The sequence below is a fragment of the Eschscholzia californica genome, unplaced genomic scaffold, assembly GCF_041429995.1.
Source record: "Eschscholzia californica isolate CP2 unplaced genomic scaffold, dmEscCali1.0.p SCAF_2, whole genome shotgun sequence".
In the NCBI taxonomy this organism is placed as follows: domain Eukaryota; kingdom Viridiplantae; phylum Streptophyta; class Magnoliopsida; order Ranunculales; family Papaveraceae; genus Eschscholzia; species Eschscholzia californica.
The window spans coordinates 13746573-13764391 of record NW_028238309.1 but is presented as its reverse complement, the minus strand read 5'-3'; the positions used below and the strand labels follow the sequence as shown (position 1 = coordinate 13764391).

The window sequence follows — 17819 nt, the reverse complement described above, 5'->3', positions numbered from 1 at the left end:
AGATTTGGAGTCTGGAGAAACAACTTAAGCTTTTCAACTGAGACAAAATGGCGATTGCTCTGAAAACAACAATCTTTCTCCAACCCAAGAAATCTCAAACCAATTTTCTTCACCTCTCCACCCAAAAATCATCTACCCTTTCTACCAAATCATTCACTCCAATGGCTTCTCTGAGCATTGCCCCTGCTGTTGGACTCTCTGAAACCTTCACTAGATTGAAAAAACAAGGCAAAGTAAGTTTTTGTTTCATCTTCTGATTGTTTTAATTTTTCTGAGGTATCATGAAATTTGAGTCTTTATATCTTCTCTTCCCATTTGACCTTTTTAACGGGTTTATTTGGGGTTTTAGCATTTCAAGTTCTTATGGAATTCAATGTGGTTGACTTCTAATTATTCTTCTTAATGAGGATTCTAGGGTTAAGTATGACTATTCTGGGTTTTGTTTTATAATCTCTTTAATCATGTAATAATAATGAATAAATTAAGAATTGATCAAAACAATATAATTATTATTATTATTATAATTATCTTGTTGGTTTTGTGGTTAATCAAGTTTCTTATGATCAATATATTCGATTAAAGGTCGCATTTGTACCGTATATTACCGCTGGCGATCCTGATTTATCGACAACTGCGGAAGCGTTGAAAGTGCTTGATTCATGTGGATCAGATATTATTGAATTGGGTATACCATACTCAGATCCTTTGGCAGATGGTCCAGTTATTCAGGTTTGAATTACCTGATTTGTTTCTTTTGCTATTCTTTTCCTTTTACTAATCTTTACTCAGTAGTTTTTGTTCATCATTTTGTAGGCGGCTGCAACTCGAGCTTTAGCAAAAGGAACCAATTTTGATTCGATTCTCTCCATGCTAAAAGGGGTACGCCTTCCTACTTTTGCCTCCCCTATCTCTTTCTAACAAACACTGTCAAGTTTCATCACCATAAACTGTTGATATACTTAGGGGTGTTCGTTGGTTCGGTATCCGGTAATTTGGCATCATCCGTTACCAAACCGCTCATGGTTTGGTTAGTGATTTTTCAAACCATTACCAAACCGCTCATGGTTTGGTTCGGTTACTAACCAAACCATCATAAGCGGTTTGGATACTACTGGATACCAAACCATTCATAAAACAATTTGTTCTCCATGAAAATTGGCGAATATCGAGTTACTTTCTTCATACACTGACGTATAAAATCAAGAAAACACTCTTTAAAAATCTGGAGAAACAATCAAACTAACATAATACGTCGAAAAACGTTTGAAACATTAAAGACATGTTCAGTGTGACGCCCCGTGTTCCGAATCACGGTTTGCCCGGCAGTTTATAAAAGAAACTCGGTCTAATACTAACGCAAACCAGTTTCAAATATAAACCCAAGCCAAAACTCTCATCACGGGTTACAAATCAAAAACAAACACAGCGGAAAATCATATATAGTTTAAACCTTTTGAAAATATGCTCAGAAAATATGTAACCCAAAATAGTTTTCATAAAGAGAAAAACAACTTGAATTAATGTTTATGAATAGTTCACAGAAAAGACTGAATTTGGACAGAGTCTCCTCTATAAATTGAACATATCAAACCTGAAAACCTGTCAAACATTCATACATATCTCACAAACTTCTAAATAACAATAGAATCAAATAAAAAGTGATAATGTGCATACTATTTACATGTGTACAATCGCAAACGAGTGAGAGAACGATCCTAACTATTCTAGATGATACATATAATATTAACGTTGTGATTATGTTGAAAATATAATAGAAATTATAATCTTACATAATGTGAGCCGTCGAAGTAAACTATGTCACTCCGGGTCACCAGTACCTGCAACTGAACAACAACAAATAGGAATGAGATAACCCGAAGGTCAGCTCAGTAGGATACCTAGACATCCTACCCTCACCACACACATCAACATTTTAATATATCAATAGTTATAAGTGTTACATATATACAGATATATACAGAGATATCAATATGCACACGAAGCAAAGAAATATAGCAAGATAATTCTTCTAGCTTACCAAGATCACGACTGAATACGCCCTCAGTCGGGGTCACCTACTATTCGGCTAGGAAGAACCGTTCGGCCTTTGTTAGTGCGTAGGCAGGCGGCGCCTTATCGAACGTTTGACTACTGCAGTGTACACATGGATCCACGTAATACCCCGGTAAGAGCTTCCGTAACTCTCCCTTCGTCATCATCGCCCATCGGGCTGGCTTGTGATCTCAATACGCATCGAATAGTAAATCTCACCCAAACAATGATACGCTTAGAATATGTCATGACTTACCCAGACGACTATAAGAGCATCGTCGTGTAGCAGAGCCATATACCCACGGCGATACAATTATCTCATCTTGAGGCGCGTCCTATCTCCGGCCAGATCTGACGCTTCCTCGCAAGGTAACTCATTGACCATTCGAAGAATACCCAAACATATGCATGAACCTATAATAGTATTAAATGATCTGATAGGCTCCCAAAGCTACAAGAACAGAGCCCTCCTAAAGGTCCCATCAACCCAAAGGAGAAGAGCGTTCTCATGTCTCAAGGTAGGGTAAACCCTGTTTAAAGCCAAACTTTTACAAGTGTCCACTTTCAGGGAATTAGTATTTTCTTATTAAGAAAACTCGGGTAAACACCCTCTCTCATTTCGGTGAAAACATTGTAAGTATCAATCACAACAGAATTCAAACCACACACACCAGTGGTTTAGCAGAATAAATAAACAAGCATGGCATTGGGTCAGTCCCCTAATCACTCCAAGGGTCGGAATACCCCAACTCCCATCCTCTCCGGACCCCATTCCGGGTAAACTAGAATGGTCGTTACCAAACGGCTGGCCACGCACCGAGTGTAACCCTTGACATAATTCATGGCTAATCCATAACATAAAATAAACAAGGGGACCAACCAATGCCCGTGGTCAAACAACCATTACACGTAACACAGATCAAGCGATTCCGCCTCCATGTTATACACGCAGCTCAAGCGATTCCGCCACCACGTGTTTACAATTCACACAAAACGATCACACAGATCAAGCGATTCCGCCTCCATGTGATTATTTTTCAGAAAAACCAATTTGTTTTGAAAAGAGAAACATCCATAACATAGAGTACACCACATATATACATATCATACCATATCATAAATTGAACTAGAGAACTATAAAAAGAAGAAAATGACTATATATATATATATAATGGTGAAACGGGGAATACCCGTGCTCCAAGTAAGATTCGTAGGATCCTACCTCTTCTTCGCTTCCAATGGTGCTCCTGACTAAGATCCACTTCTCCTCGAGCTCCCTATTGCAGTACATTAGTCCAACTGGAATATGAAAGGACAAAACGGTCATTTGACAGTCATATAACTGTCAAAAGTCCTCTTGCAGAGCAAGAATGCATAAAATGAATGAAGCTATACTAGAAATGTCCTATCGGCACTAAAGAGATCACTGAGAAGTCCCATCGAATAACTGAAATACAAACAAATCAACCAACCAACTTCCCACAAACTCTATTTTACATTTCCGATATCTCATAAGCTGACAAATTTTATAACGAACCAAATATTATGAATCTTGAACTACCAAATCATAAAATGAACCTAATGTTACGAATCCATAACTCAACCTATCCATTTATGTTAATGGCAAAGTTTGGGTAACCATCTCTATTCCAATTCATTATATAAACTGATCTAAATATCAAATTTGAGCCGTAAAATAATTCGGCAGCAACCCGTCTATACATGAACACCCCAAAATAGTCTACAATCTTCTAAACATGTTTCTGAACACAAACCATTCGAAGAAATATAACTATAACTATCCCAAATAGCTCTAAATTACGAACCCAAAAGATATTAGACCCAACTATACAGTTATCGAAATAACCATCAAATAACCACCAAATATGGACGAAATAGAAAATTCCGAACGGATAGATATGTAGAGCAAGTCGAATAGAATTACCTGGAACAAGTTTTGTTGAATTCCGACCATTTACCGCGAAGAAATCGAACCAACAAGATCCAAAATCCATTAGATTAACTAGTCGGCTATTTCATTGCTCTGGTTCTGTTCTACAATGGATTAAAAGAAAACCTCAATTTGAGTTTTAAATGAAATATGTGAAGTGGGGTCCACATAAAGATTTAAAGAAAATTAAATTAATTCTCCAACCAACACATCATCCCACTCCATGCACGGTCAAAGGAAGAAACCGGTTTGGATTCACTTTAAGGCAAATGGGATGCCACATGTCGTTCCATGAGATGGTTGATTATTTAATTTCTTTTAAGTCCTTCCTTTACATGTACTTCATAAATACGTCCCTCCATATATATACCAACTAATTCAACCTCCATTAATTACCATCCGACCCTCAATTTGACCTTTTTTAATTGCCAAATAGCCCCTCTTCTAACCGTAGTCATTTATTTCTTTAACCGAAAACATGGGATGTTACATTCAGGCCACCGACCGAATTGTTTTAATATAATACTAGCTAGTAACATTATATTGTAGTGGTTTTGTTGTATTTGTATGAAATTATGGAGATATAATAATATATTTTAGAAAAAATATGTAAATATACAATTATAAATATTAATTGAACGTAACTGGTTCGGTTTGGTTTTAATGGTTCCTAAAAATTACATCCATTTACCGAACCAAACCAGTTGGTTTTTGAAAATCTACAACCATACCAAACCACTCGTTGTTTGGTTTGGTTAGAAAACCGACTGGACCGGTTTGGATCGGTTTGGTTTGATTGGTTCGGTATATTTTTGCACACCCCTAGATATACTCATAGTAGATATTAGGTTCGACATTGGACACTTAGAGGTGTGAGAATAGCCCATGGGCTCAATTTGTTTCCTGTTCATCGGAGCTCATTAGAGCTTACGGGACACCTGATGCCCGAAGATGGGCAGCACCCCCTCCTATCTAAAATTAATAGGCTGCGCTCAGATGATGAAGTGCATCAAAAGCCTGACCGAGCCCGAAAAGTACCTGGTGGAGAAACTTGTCCCACCCAATTAGCTACCACTATCCTAGCATGCACCATTAAGCATTTAAGCTGTTAGCGTAATCATTAGGTTTTCGCCCATTCAGCCACAGGATCGTTAAATTTGCGCTCATTCATTTCAGGCGCAACATGATTAGGTTTGCACTCGCCGAAGTTAGCTTTAGATCATTAGAGTTGTCCTATTCCTGCCCATAGACACAATCACACAGTAGATGTGGAACCTAAAATTTGTACTGACGAAGGCCAGTTGTTGAATGCTACTTTAATGGGCAGAGTAACCTGGACTACTTATGTATGCCCGAAATGTTTAACCTAGTCGACTATCACTAAAGAGAACCAATAGTAGGCTAACCAGTCTACAAAGTACCACTGTGGAGCCAATCGGCTTTTCCGCCCCTGACGTGGACACATATTTTGTAAACATATTAGACACGTTGTATACTGTTTAGACTTTGTAATTTGTCCCATAAAATGCTAATACAAGGCCTTTAATTGTTGAATAAACAGGTGGTGCCTCAATTATCTTGTCCACTTCCACTTGCATTGTTTACATATTACAACCCGGTACTAAAACGTGGAGTTGAAAATTTCATGGTTACAATAAGAGATGCTGGTGTACATGGTAATGCTAAAAACTTGATCTCTTCCCTTTAAAAATTCAAGTCCAAATACTGACACCATTGGTTTTATCTCTTAGTCTATCATCGTATCTGTTAACGTTGGTTTTACTCGTTTTAGTTGGGAAGTGATTCATAATTAGTTTTAAGTATTGCTCTTTCTCGATGGTATACTTTCAGGTCTTGTTGTTCCAGATGTGCCCCTTGAAGAGACTGAAATTTTGAGGAAAGAAGCTTCGAAGAACAACATTGAACTAGTATGTTACCTCTCATTTTTTTCACTCCCATTTTCGTATAGATTTGTGCCTACCACTCTAATAACAATTAAAGGATCTTAACTTGTTGCGAGTTAAGATATTAAGTAGTAAGTAAATGCTAGATTACGAAAACAAAAAACTGTCTAGTTTATTTGTCATGCCTGGTTTTGGATTTCCTGTTCTTGAGTTTTTTTTATCTAGTTGACCTAATTATAGATCTAACCGTCATAATTAATTTTTAACAATTTTTGTAAATAAAATATTTCTTAAAAAATAATTACAATTGAATGAAATTTTGGTTGAAAATTATGGAAGGAAATTTCGAAACAAAAATCTTGATCTATCCAAAATTCAATATCAAATTTTAAATGAAAGTCAACTTATATTATTGTCTTGATTTCAAATATCATTTGTTTCCTTCTCTGGTTGATTTGTCATTAATATTGAATTTATTGTCATTTAATACGAAATCAAATATGACATATTCTCTTTTATTTTTTTGATATTTCTTCATACTTCAAACGTTACATCAGAGGTTTCAAATCTAATATGGTCGTCGGATTTCTGAGATTTTGTTGTCAAAATCTAGACCGTCCATGTAGAATGTCGACATTGTGTCACATAATAACTGGACTTCCAACGCTATATAAAGGGGTCCTCCCTTATGGTTTATACAAAAAAAAAATCTACCACTTTATCTCTTTTCTTTTATACACGTTTTTCTTGTCAAGTTTTAGTTCTTTTCTTTTTCATACATTGTCAAGATCTTACAGATCAGAAACAAGGAATGTTACTGAACTTTTGATTGACTGTTGAATCCTAGAGGCAGTCGTCCAATTAACTGCATATCATTTCTAAGAGGAGAGCTGGGGCGAATTTTGACTTATATACCACGTGTTGAATAAATGCTTCAGTCAATTTCTTCATCTTTCACATCCCTGTGGTTGTAGGTTTTTTTTCAGGATATTAGACTTCTCTGTCTTCCACAAAATAGATAAGTTGTCTAATTTTTCATCCAAGTTTATATAAACACAGATAGAGAAAATTATTTTTAGTAGTATATATCTAACAATCTTAAGACAAAAGTTTATTCTTCAATTCTATTCTGTTTTATTTTCTCTTCTCAGTTTGATCAAAAGAAAAAAAGAATCTGATTTCTCAAAACTCATTTTGTAGTCCATATTAAACAAATAAGCAACTTGGTAAGTAAGTAAAATTGGGTTTCTTTTGATGAAAACAGAGAAGAGAAATTGAAACCGAATAGAATTGAAAAAAAAAATTTATCTTAAGATTGTTAGTTATATACTACTGAAAATAATTTTCTCTATCTGTTTTATGTAAACTTGAATGAAAAATTAGACAACTTATCTATTTTGTAGAAGACAGAGAAGTCTAATGTCGTGAAAAAAAATTCCTGCAACCACAGAGAAGTGAAAAATGAAAAAATCGACTGAGGCACGTGTTCAACATGTTGTCCTTAAGACAGAATTCACCCCTGCTCTCTTCTTAGAAATGTTGTGCAGTTAATTGGACGTTTGCCTCTAGAATTCAACAGTCAATCAGAAATTCAATAACATTCTTTGTCTCTAATCTGTAAGATCTTGACAATGTACGAAAAGAAGTAAAACTTGAGAAGAGAACTATGTAAAAGAAATAAGAGATAAAGTAGTAGATTTTTTCTATGTATAAACCAAAAGGGAGGACCCTTTCATATAGTGTTGGAAGTCTTGTTATTATGTGACATAATGTAGACATTCGACATGGACAGTCTAGATTTTGATAACAAAGTCTCAGGAATCCAACAACTATATCAGATTTGAAGATCTAACCGTTGATATAAGAAGGAATATCAAAGGAATAAGAGAGAATATGCCATATTTGATTTTATATTAAAGGACAGTAAAATCAATATTAACGACAATCAACAACCACAGAAGGAAACAAATGATTTTTGCAATCAAGACAATAAAATAAGCTGACTTTGATTTAAAATTTAGATTTTTGACATACCAAGATTTTTGTTTTGAAATTTCCTCTCAACCAAAATTTCATTCAATTTTAATTATTTTTTTACAGAAATTTTTTATTTACCAAAATTGTAAAAAAGTAATTATAACGATGGTCTAGCATCCCCATAGATAAAAATGGCCACTGTTTTGGGGAAAGCGGAAATGTTTCCGGGTAAGAAGGTGCAAACCTAAAAAATCTCAAACCAAACACTCCCTCTCCCTCAAGTTGCCGGAAAAAAGTTAGCCGGCCGGAATTTCTCTCTTCTCCTCTATCAACCTCTCTTTCTCTCTCCTTCCCTTCTCCCTTCTTTTCTTCTCTCTCTCTCTCTTTTTTTTTGTTGTTCCGGCGAAGGGGTTTCCTTCGTCTGGATCTGGTTCCTTCAGATCCAGACGAGTTTCGGGCGAAGCGAGATCCCCTTCGCCGGAACTTTCGTGAGAGGGAGATGGGATAAGAGGGAGAGAGGCTAAGAGAGAAGGAAAGAGAGAAAAGAAACAAAAAAAAAGAAAGAAGAGATAACTAGTTGAGGTCGCCGGAATCCGGTGAAGGTCGCTGGTATTAATGGTGGAAGTCGCCCGAATTTGGTTGAGGTGAAAGGAGAAGAAGAAAGAATAAAAAATTGAAAGGGTGATGTTTGGAGGAAACAAAAAAAATTTGTTTCCACCCAAAACTTATTGCCCCGGAAACTTCGCTTATTTTCTTGAAACACTGGCCATAAAAATTACAAGCATGTAGTTGCCCTATGTATATATATGTTTTGCAAGTAGAGACTCATTTTCTGCTCACTGAGTACTACAAGAATTACTTAACGAAGCTGATTACTTGCAATGTTTAAAAAAGAGTTTTTAGGCCTCAATGATGAGCCAGTTAGATTTGATGAACCGACCACAATCTGGTTGAGACATCCAGATTCTGATGAATTTGAAGGGCCTATGGCCGAGGTTGCATTTTGTTCTGGTGATGAGAAGAGTGGGTTTGTGATCTGAACCGACACCCGACAGATGGGAGAGAAGGGAAGTCAAGTAGTCAGTGAGCCACTTATGGTTAGTCAAAGCTCGGGCAAGATGCTCTTGTATTAAGTTTGCACTGAATTGTTTGTTGGACCAAGTGTAAGGCGGCTCGGAGTAACCTATATCATGGACGCCCAACTCATTAATAGCTTTAAGAGTTTCAGTAGCATGGATCTGGAGGGTCTCAGTGCCCCCATCTTGTCCGTGGGGTGAAGGATGCTATTGAGGTCTCCTATAAGCACCCACGGAATGTTCTGGTCTGGTACATGATTCTTAACTTCATCCCAAGGTTTCATTTTGTTGGGTTTATACGGGCTTCCATAGAAGCCCGTAATGATGAACTTTTGATTATTGTGGGGGTAGGTGCCTCTAGTATGGATCATATTAGAGTCTACATGCAAAATGTCTAAAGAACAAACCTGGTTCCAAAAGATAGCAAACCCACCAGCCTTGTAAAGGCTCCACCGTATAGTGGTTGTAATGGTTATGTAAGTTGAGCAGTTTTCTAAAGTTAGTGTTAATGCATTTAGTCTCAGCGAGGAAGATGATGTCAGGCTTATGCTATTTTATTGATGCTTCCTATTGATGAAGTTGCCACATCCTCTGATATTCCAAGCAAGGATGGTAAGGTTCAGAGTAAACATGCTAAAAAGTGCTGCAAATATACAAAAACAGAGATAACCAAAGGTAAGACTACTACTAGTAATAAGGCCTAGGAGACAAGAAATACTAACTATAAAAAGCAGGATTACTATCAACAAAATGCTAAGAAAACAGACTCAGGAGAAATATGGAAAGACATAAGAGAATTCTACCATGTTATAAGCAATAAAATCAAAAAACTAAAACCATGTGATGGAAAGTACCAATAACACAAAACAACTAAATCAAAAAACATGGGAAGTCACTATTAAATGCTAGAACAAAAGATACTAAAACCCAAATCCTAAGCTAGATGCACCTACCAAGGGAAATAACAGAGACAAAAGAAATGAGCCAGACAAGCCTAACTAGATGTTATAACCAAGGGAATCTATAGTTGCCTCAACCAAAAGGGAACTACTATTACTGCTGCAAACTAATTAACAACACTCAAGGAAGCCTAACATAAGGGAGAAACAGTAAAACCAACCTAATAACAAGCTTTCTATCCACTATTCTATGGATAATATGGAAAACTAGATGTGATCATTGCTTTCAGTACGAAATCATTGATCTTACCCACATTATTAAAATGATTTATAATTTCCCCAAAAAAATGTCTTTACACAGTAACAAAACCAATCCCATACAAACTAGATGGAACCCACCAGATTGTCCCTGGTTGAAAATCAATGTAGATGCATCCTTTATCAATATGAATGAAATTACAGGTACGAGTTTAATTATTCATGACTCGGGTGCAAATTTCATAGAAGCTCATACAACTATATCCAGGAACAGGAATAGTGAAGAAGGCGAAGTTGTCGCTATCCTCAATGGCCTCATCTGGGCAGCTGAACATAACTACCAAGACATCATCATTGAAAGCGATAACATTAATATCATCAAACATCTTCAGAATTCCAAAAGGGAGATACAATGGCAATCTAGAGTTCACATCAACAAAATCCTTGAAATCAAAAGCCGGATAAATAGGGTGAAGTTTAACTACATTAACAGGAAATTCAATCTGCCAGCGGACAAGTTAGCGAAACGTGCGAGAAAGAAGAATAAATCGGAAACTTGGCATAGAATACCTTTCTTTTTAATTCCTATGTATTGTAATAACACTTTTATTTCGTAATGTTATTTGAACCTCTTAACAAAAAAAAAAACCTAATAACAAGCTTATAATAGCCCAAATCTATAAATCCGAAGATACTATAGCAGAGATCGAGGAATATAAACCAGTAAACCAACAATAACAAATCAAAATAGTGTAAGAGACTCCGAGACCCATCCAAATTAACACGCAAGAAATTGAATTTCAGGTGCGAAAATAGAGTTAAAAAGAGTGTCTTCCCTGGATTGAAGAGATCTGTAGACTGCTAAGGAATTTCTTCTCGAGTCTGCTATCCCTACTGTAGAAGTGGATCTGCAAATAGTGTCTTCTTCTTGGTCTTCTCTTGATTGATAAAGGTTGTTGATTAAAGTTTGTCTTTTTCCTTTAAATCTACTGAAAAGGATAGGGTTAGTTCTAAGGCTAGCTTTAAATCAAAGAGGAATAGCTTTGGGGTTCAATTAATTGTGAGATCTGTTGGATTCAACACATGAATTGCAGGTTGGATTCACTTGAATGTGCTGTAGAAAGAAGAAAAAGGGGAAAAAGCGCAAGAAGGTTTATTGGATGGTAATTTCTCCCATCCTCTATGATTTTCCATTGCTCCTCAAACTATTGACCTTTTTCTTCAACGAAAAAAAAAAGCTAGTGACCTTTACTTAGATCCCAATTACATGGCTGAACGTATTGTTCTTCATGACCACATTATTTTAAGATTTTTGGTCTATAGCATAAGCTAGGAAAAAAACTTATCCTCCTAATTTAACCAATCATAAATGCTAGGGTCACGTAATAAAGTGACGAAAGGAATTACGGAGTGACGTGGAAAGGCTGTTTGAAATGTTGACTAAATTCGGGTCGTTCACACGAATGGCCCAGATTAAATGACAAAAAACCCATCCCACGTCATTCTCATTTCTTTCTCCCCCAATTGGACACTTGAGACTGTTCTCCTCTTTAGAGATAGAGAAGGGCTTTAGAGAGAGAGAGAGAGGGTACGGGAGAGAAAACCTCTCTAAATAATTGAACAATAAATGGCAGAGAAATATTTGAGAGTGAATGTCATTACATTTTTTAGTTGATTTTCTATGTCATGGACTCATGGGAATGAATGTCAAAAGGACTTAATAACAATCTGATAAATTTCGAAATCAAGCTTGAAACAACACATGAATGTTTCAAGATTGGAATTGGGTAGCTAAGGAAAGACAGATCCTTCTCAGAAATAACATTTCACTAAAATAGTTCCCAAAATTGATTTCCTACAAAGTTTTTTTAGAGAAAAGCTAAGAAGATAGAAACTGGTAGAAACAAGAGTTACCCAGATTAAAAAAGAGAGACTATAAAAATGGGCAGAAGAGAAAATCAGAAAAGTGAATACCAAAACAAAGTTGTGAAAACATTTAATCTGGGCCAAATTGAAGAAGAAAATGAGGAAGAAGAATGATGCAGGTACTCTCTCTCTCTCAAGTGCCGAATGGAGGAGAAAGAAATGGAAATGACGTGGGAAGGTTTTTTTGTCATTTAATCTGGGCCATTCATGTGAACGGCCCAGATTTAGTCAACATTTCTTTTTTTTCTTTTTTTTGAAAACTAGTCAACATTTCAAACAGCCTTTCCACGTCACTCCGTAGTTCCTTTCGTCAATTTATTACGTGAACCTAGCATTTAGGGTCGGTCCTAGCCCAAAAGAGCAAAGTCTCGCTTTGGACTTCTAATTTTTAAAGCCCTGAATACGATTTTTTTTTTCTTGGAGGTTTTTTTTAGGGAAGAGATTTTAAAGGCCCCCAAAGTTATTCTAAATACATATGAACCTCAAATTTTTGATTTTGGAGGCCCCAACTTCTATATACTTAAGTTGGATAAAAACAACTATAAAGTAAACTACCCATAAAGTAAACTACCCCTAAGCCCCTAAAACTAATTTGACCAAATTAAATTCCAAATCTTTTAATCCCCCCTGTCTTTGCCCCAAATTCTCATTTTCAAAATCAACCTCTTCCTACTCATGCCATAAGGATATCGGAAGAATTTTTTGATGAAAGGCCCAAATTTTGGGCCCAAATACAAAAAAAAACCTAATAGAGATTATTAACCCACCCAAACCCCAAAATTCAACTAATCTTTCAAATCAAACCCAAATACACATCCCTATGTTCAATCTGGGCACAACTCGTATCTCTAAGACCTAATATTTTCTTCTAAACCCTCTTTTGCCCTCCTATATATATCCAACAACTCCTAAGAAATCATATCTTTCTCTCTCAAAAATCTGATTCACTTTCTCTCTTCAAAATCTGTTTCACTTTATCTCTCTACCTAAACCGAAACACAAACCCTATTCAAACTTTTCCACCTTCATCTCTCTACAATCATCATCTCTTCAATCATCATCTTCGTTTTTACCTTTCTCTCTCTAATATTTTCATCATCTTCGTTCAGTCATCACCTACAGACACAAACCGAGACACAAACCCTCTTCTTCATTCATCATATCGAGTCATCTTCTCCGGCCATCAACTTGTTCGTTTCTAGACTCTGCTTCAGCCGTCAACTTGTTCGAATCACCATCTTCTTCTCCTATAAATCCAGGTAACTGTTGATGATGAAACTCTTTTTTATGAGATTATATGCATTTGTTCATCCTTCTTGTCTAATGCTTAGTTTCTGAAGTGTCCGTACAGTTCTTTCGATGTTCGTACATTATTTTGGTTTTTGGTACAACTTTAAAGATTGTGTTAACACTTACTGAAATTTATGAACATTTTGTTACATGTTAACAGTACTTTATCATGTGTTAACACATTTGTTTCATAGCTATGAAATTATCACTTTGACCAACATTTGATAGAATGATCAGACATTGCTTCTTGGACCACCTGATTATACCACATATTCGAAACATTCAACAAAATGTTATCCATCATTTTCACATAAACTCACACATTTCATATAATTGTAAAACATTCTCCCTGTTAATTTAACATTCCCACGCATGTCGGTACATTATGTTTGGTGGCCCGACATTACACTAGATGTTCATACATTAAACAACCTGTTAAGACATTTGACGATATTTTCATAACATTTTATTCAATTTTGCAGTATGGAAACTGATAGGTCACTTTCTACATCTCAAAACAATGATAAGAAGTTAGTATGTGAATCATGGGGCGACATATTTACTGAGATTGGGCAGATATTTCCCGGTGGTGTCAAAGCTTTTCGACACGCTCTTGGTCGATATACCATTGCGACAAAGAACAACTACAAATATATCAAGAATGAACCAGGTCGTGTGACTGCCGTTTGCTCTAAACCCGGATGTAATTGGAGAGTCCACGCGGTTGCACCATTGGGATGTAAATCTGTGTTTCTGTTGAAAGAGTACGAACCGAAACACGATTGTTCCGATGTTGTTCTCAAACCTGCGGATCCCAAGTTGTCTAGTAAACTTGTTGGCAGCCTAATTGATCAAGACATCAAAAAACACCCAAATTGGAGTACGACTGAAGTTAAAGAAAAGTTTCAAGATGATTACGGTGTTGAGTTGAGCTATTACTTTTCTTACGGTGGTAAGAAGGTTGCGATGGACAAAGTATTTGGGCAGGAGGGTGGTGATTCCTATGCAAAGTTGAAGTGGTACGTAGATGCTTTGGCGACTACTAATCCCAATAGCAGAATTGATTTGCAAATCGAACCCACTTCCAACAGATTTGTTCGAGTTTTTATTGCCCTTCACGCATCTATCCTTGGGTTTCAACACTGTCGCCCTGTGATCTATATTGATGGAACATTCGCAAAAACTCGTTTTAATGGTTGCATTTTAGCTGCGGTTACCAAGGACGGAAACGACGGTATGTTTTCATTTTCACATCTTACGTTAACATTCTAATGTTCCTGCTAACACTTCACAAGTGGTTTATCAAAAATATAGCGGCAAACGGTGCGATGTTGCATCATTTATATATGTCAATTTTCATTCGTCAATTATGTGTAGACATTTCTGCAAATGCTAATGCAATATTGATTTATGCATCAACATAACTAATTTTGTATTTCTTTCTTTTTTTGTTAGGTCTTTTCCCCATTGCTTACGCAGTTGTGGACATTGAGAATGATCATAATTGGGATTGGTTTCTGCAAAATTTGAAATTAGTGGTGGATTCGATAAAACGTTACACCTTTATTTCGGATAGACATGCTGGAATTCTAAAAGGCGTGAAGAATGTTTTTTCCACCGCTCATCACTCATTCTGTGCTTGGCACTTACGATGTAATCTGAACTTGAGAATACGGAACGGGGCGCGCCAATCACGTTATTTTCAGAGTCTTATGTTTACGGCGGCACGGGCATTACCCGAGAGTGAGTATCACGCAACCATTGAACAAATGGTTGAGATGGGTGGAACCAATGTGGAGAGGTTTTTCCAATCCCTTAATCCGGAATCATGGGCAGATTCTTTTTTCCCAGGGGATAGGTATTTTGTTTACTCTTTTTCAGTTGAAATGTTGAAACACCATTAACCCTGTTATCGACACACTTTAAGTTTACTCAGTTATTTTTTCACATTTAATCATATCTTCTGTTATGGAAGGGCATTCTTTATAGTGTTCCGTCATTCTGCTACATGTTACCACATTTAGTGAACTGTTCTAACACGACACGATTTATTATAAGCATTCCTTTAAATGTTGTGACATTCGTTATAATGTTTTCTTACAGGTATGGCGCCATCACTTCTCAAGTGTCTGAGAGCTTCAACAACATGGTAAAGAAAGCCCGCGTCCTCCTATTACAGCATTGTTGGATACCATAAGACAGAAGAATATGAACAAGATGAGAAAGCATAGAGACGCCGCTATTGGATGGAATACATTTCTTTGCTCATCCATTAACTTGGAACAGCAAGCGAAATACAAAGTTGCGGAGACTTGGAGATACGTTGAGGCGGCCCCACTTATTTATGAAGTATATTCGACTCCACGCCATTCCGTAAATCTTGGTACTCTCACATGCTCTTGTCGGCGTTGCCAAGTAGATTCGCTTCCGTGTCAACATGCAATGCTATGCATCAACAAGACTCGTGGTGATAGTATATGTTTTTATGATCCCGTCTGGACGGTGGAGGCTTACAGAAACACATACCAACATTGTGTTTACCCCGTTCTAAATTTTGACGAACCCTATACTTTTGATCCATTAACCAAGACTCTTCCTCCACTACTTAAAAGGGCACCCGACAGACCACGGACAACACGGTTGCAGAGTTCCGGAGATGTTACGAGGAGAAAAAGAATATGTCGCAGGTGCAACCAACCCGCTTATCACATCAGTGCGACATGTCGAGCTCAACTGTAGTTCACATTTTACTAAATGCTTTAACATTCAACAATATGCCTTAACATGTAAGAGACTGTTTGTACATTGTGTTGAATGTATTAGTAAAATCTTTTGGTCTTAGTAAATCGACTTAAATGTCTTAGTACATATTTTTTTGTCTAGTGAATGAATCCTTACATTCTACTAAATGTTCAGTGAATGAATCCTTACATGGCTAGCTATTATTTACAATGTGTCAACATTATGAAGTTTTTCGAGGACATTCTGATTAATGAATGAACATTATTAAATATTTCCCAAACATTTGGAGGAATGTTCTAACATTTCTGTGTATGTTCTTTCCTGAAACAAACTCTTTGTCGTCAATGCATGTCACATATGTTTCAGAAGAAAAATAACAATATATTCAAATTTACTTCATATTGTTTCCACATAAAATATCCCATTCCAAATCATTGTAAGTACTTAACATCCCAAAATAATTTACAAACCATATTTGTTTGTAATCTAATCAAGAATGAAGTCGTTTCGGGTTTAGTGATATGAACATAACCCGTTACCTGAAAAACTACTTCATTTTTTATTAAAAGATCTTTTACAAAAAAAACATCTGTGGGGGCAACCACACTTTCAAGCTCGGGCCATCCTACAAGATATCGTATTCTCCTTCAATATGTTGTGGGTGAGCTTAGCCCTCTTCCTTTGTGCCAGGGAAACCCAATCTGGGTTTTGTGTACGCTCTTTGGGTTCTGTTGTCATGCAGTCTTCCACCAGCTCTTCAATTTTCAAAATTACAAAGAGACCGCAATCCGGGCTGTTCACGCCACAAAAGAAATGTTAAAGCATAACAAATAATGTTTCCACAGTCACAGACAATACTGAAACATAATGTGAAATGAGACTACATTACTAATAATTACGTGACTTTTTATCAATTGTCTGAAAACATGAAAGGTTTTTGAAATAACATTTCGCGGAATGTTGGAACAATTTCAAACCAATTAAAGCATTCATCATAATGTTGGAACAAATAAAGAGTGAAAACACTTACTTTTCTCCCTGTGTAGGGAATTCTGGCTCCCCAAGAACATCTGCATATTTTTGTTGGGTTCCAAACATTGTGAATCCCACTTCTTCCATTACATCCTCCACATATGCCGCATACTCCCTGGCATTTTCGAAACACTCCTTGGCCATCTTCTTATCAAATGACATCGAATCATAATGGGTCCACCGATGGAGAAATACATTATATATCAAGAGTGTCCAGTGCGCCCCCCCCTTGCGGTGTCTCCCGTTGTTGGTTGACAGATGGGTGCACACACAAATAATATTTCCGGTTTCCCAGCATTATTACTCAACGTACGATTGAGCATTTGTTCGATGGAAGCTTGGTTTACCTCAGCCTTTATCATTGTCTGTACCACAAACACAAAGTTATCAAAATGTTCACTCATATAAAAGATGATAGGAAAACATCCTAATCACTTAACTTACATAGATTTCGGATGGGAGGCATAGCACACTTTTTTCTTTCAATTTCTGGTGATTAGTGAGGAAGGAACTCGCCCAGTTAATTATTTGTGAATCGCATTCGAGATTCATCATTAACATATCGAGCTGCTTCCCACAGATGTCGTTAATCCCGTCACTAAACCAGACCTTCGTACTGCAAAATTTGGAATAAACAGTGTCACCTTTTCTAATGTTAGGACATTTCAAGGAATGCTGGGACATTTCAAACATTAGTGTCAGTGCATCAACA

At 36.6% G+C, this 17819-nt stretch overlaps 1 protein-coding gene across 3 annotated transcripts; it reads left to right on the top strand.

Moving 5' to 3' along the window:
- The first annotated feature begins 47 nt into the window (after positions 1 to 47).
- On the top strand, positions 48 to 16285 carry LOC147556379 (tryptophan synthase alpha chain, chloroplastic-like). 3 transcript variants are annotated; one of them, XM_086664270.1, is made up of 9 exons: positions 48 to 233; positions 583 to 729; positions 814 to 879; positions 5565 to 5679; positions 5855 to 5931; positions 11212 to 11280; positions 13816 to 14567; positions 14789 to 15191; positions 15437 to 16285. In XM_086664270.1, the coding sequence occupies exons 1-6, from the start codon at positions 48 to 50 to the stop codon at positions 11224 to 11226; spliced, it is 606 nt and encodes a 201-aa protein (XP_086520396.1). In that variant the 3' UTR covers positions 11227 to 11280; positions 13816 to 14567; positions 14789 to 15191; positions 15437 to 16285. The 3 variants fall into 3 exon arrangements, with proteins under 3 accessions (XP_086520396.1, XP_086520395.1, XP_086520392.1); XM_086664269.1 differs by lacking the exons at positions 11212 to 11280; positions 13816 to 14567; positions 14789 to 15191; positions 15437 to 16285 and having other exon boundaries at positions 5855 to 6070; XM_086664266.1 differs by lacking the exons at positions 48 to 233; positions 583 to 729; positions 814 to 879; ... (1 more) ...; positions 5855 to 5931; positions 11212 to 11280 and adding an exon at positions 12450 to 13302.
- The last annotated feature ends 1534 nt before the right edge of the window (positions 16286 to 17819 follow it).

Coding starts and splice junctions, on each gene's coding strand:
- LOC147556379 (XM_086664266.1), top strand. CDS start 13,817: ATGGAAACTGATAGGTCACTTTCTACATCTCAAAACAATGATAAGAAG. Junction 14,568..14,788: donor TACCAAGGACGGAAACGACG/GTATGTTTTCAT, acceptor TTTTTTTGTTAG/GTCTTTTCCCCATTGCTTAC. Junction 15,192..15,436: donor TCTTTTTTCCCAGGGGATAG/GTATTTTGTTTA, acceptor GTTTTCTTACAG/GTATGGCGCCATCACTTCTC.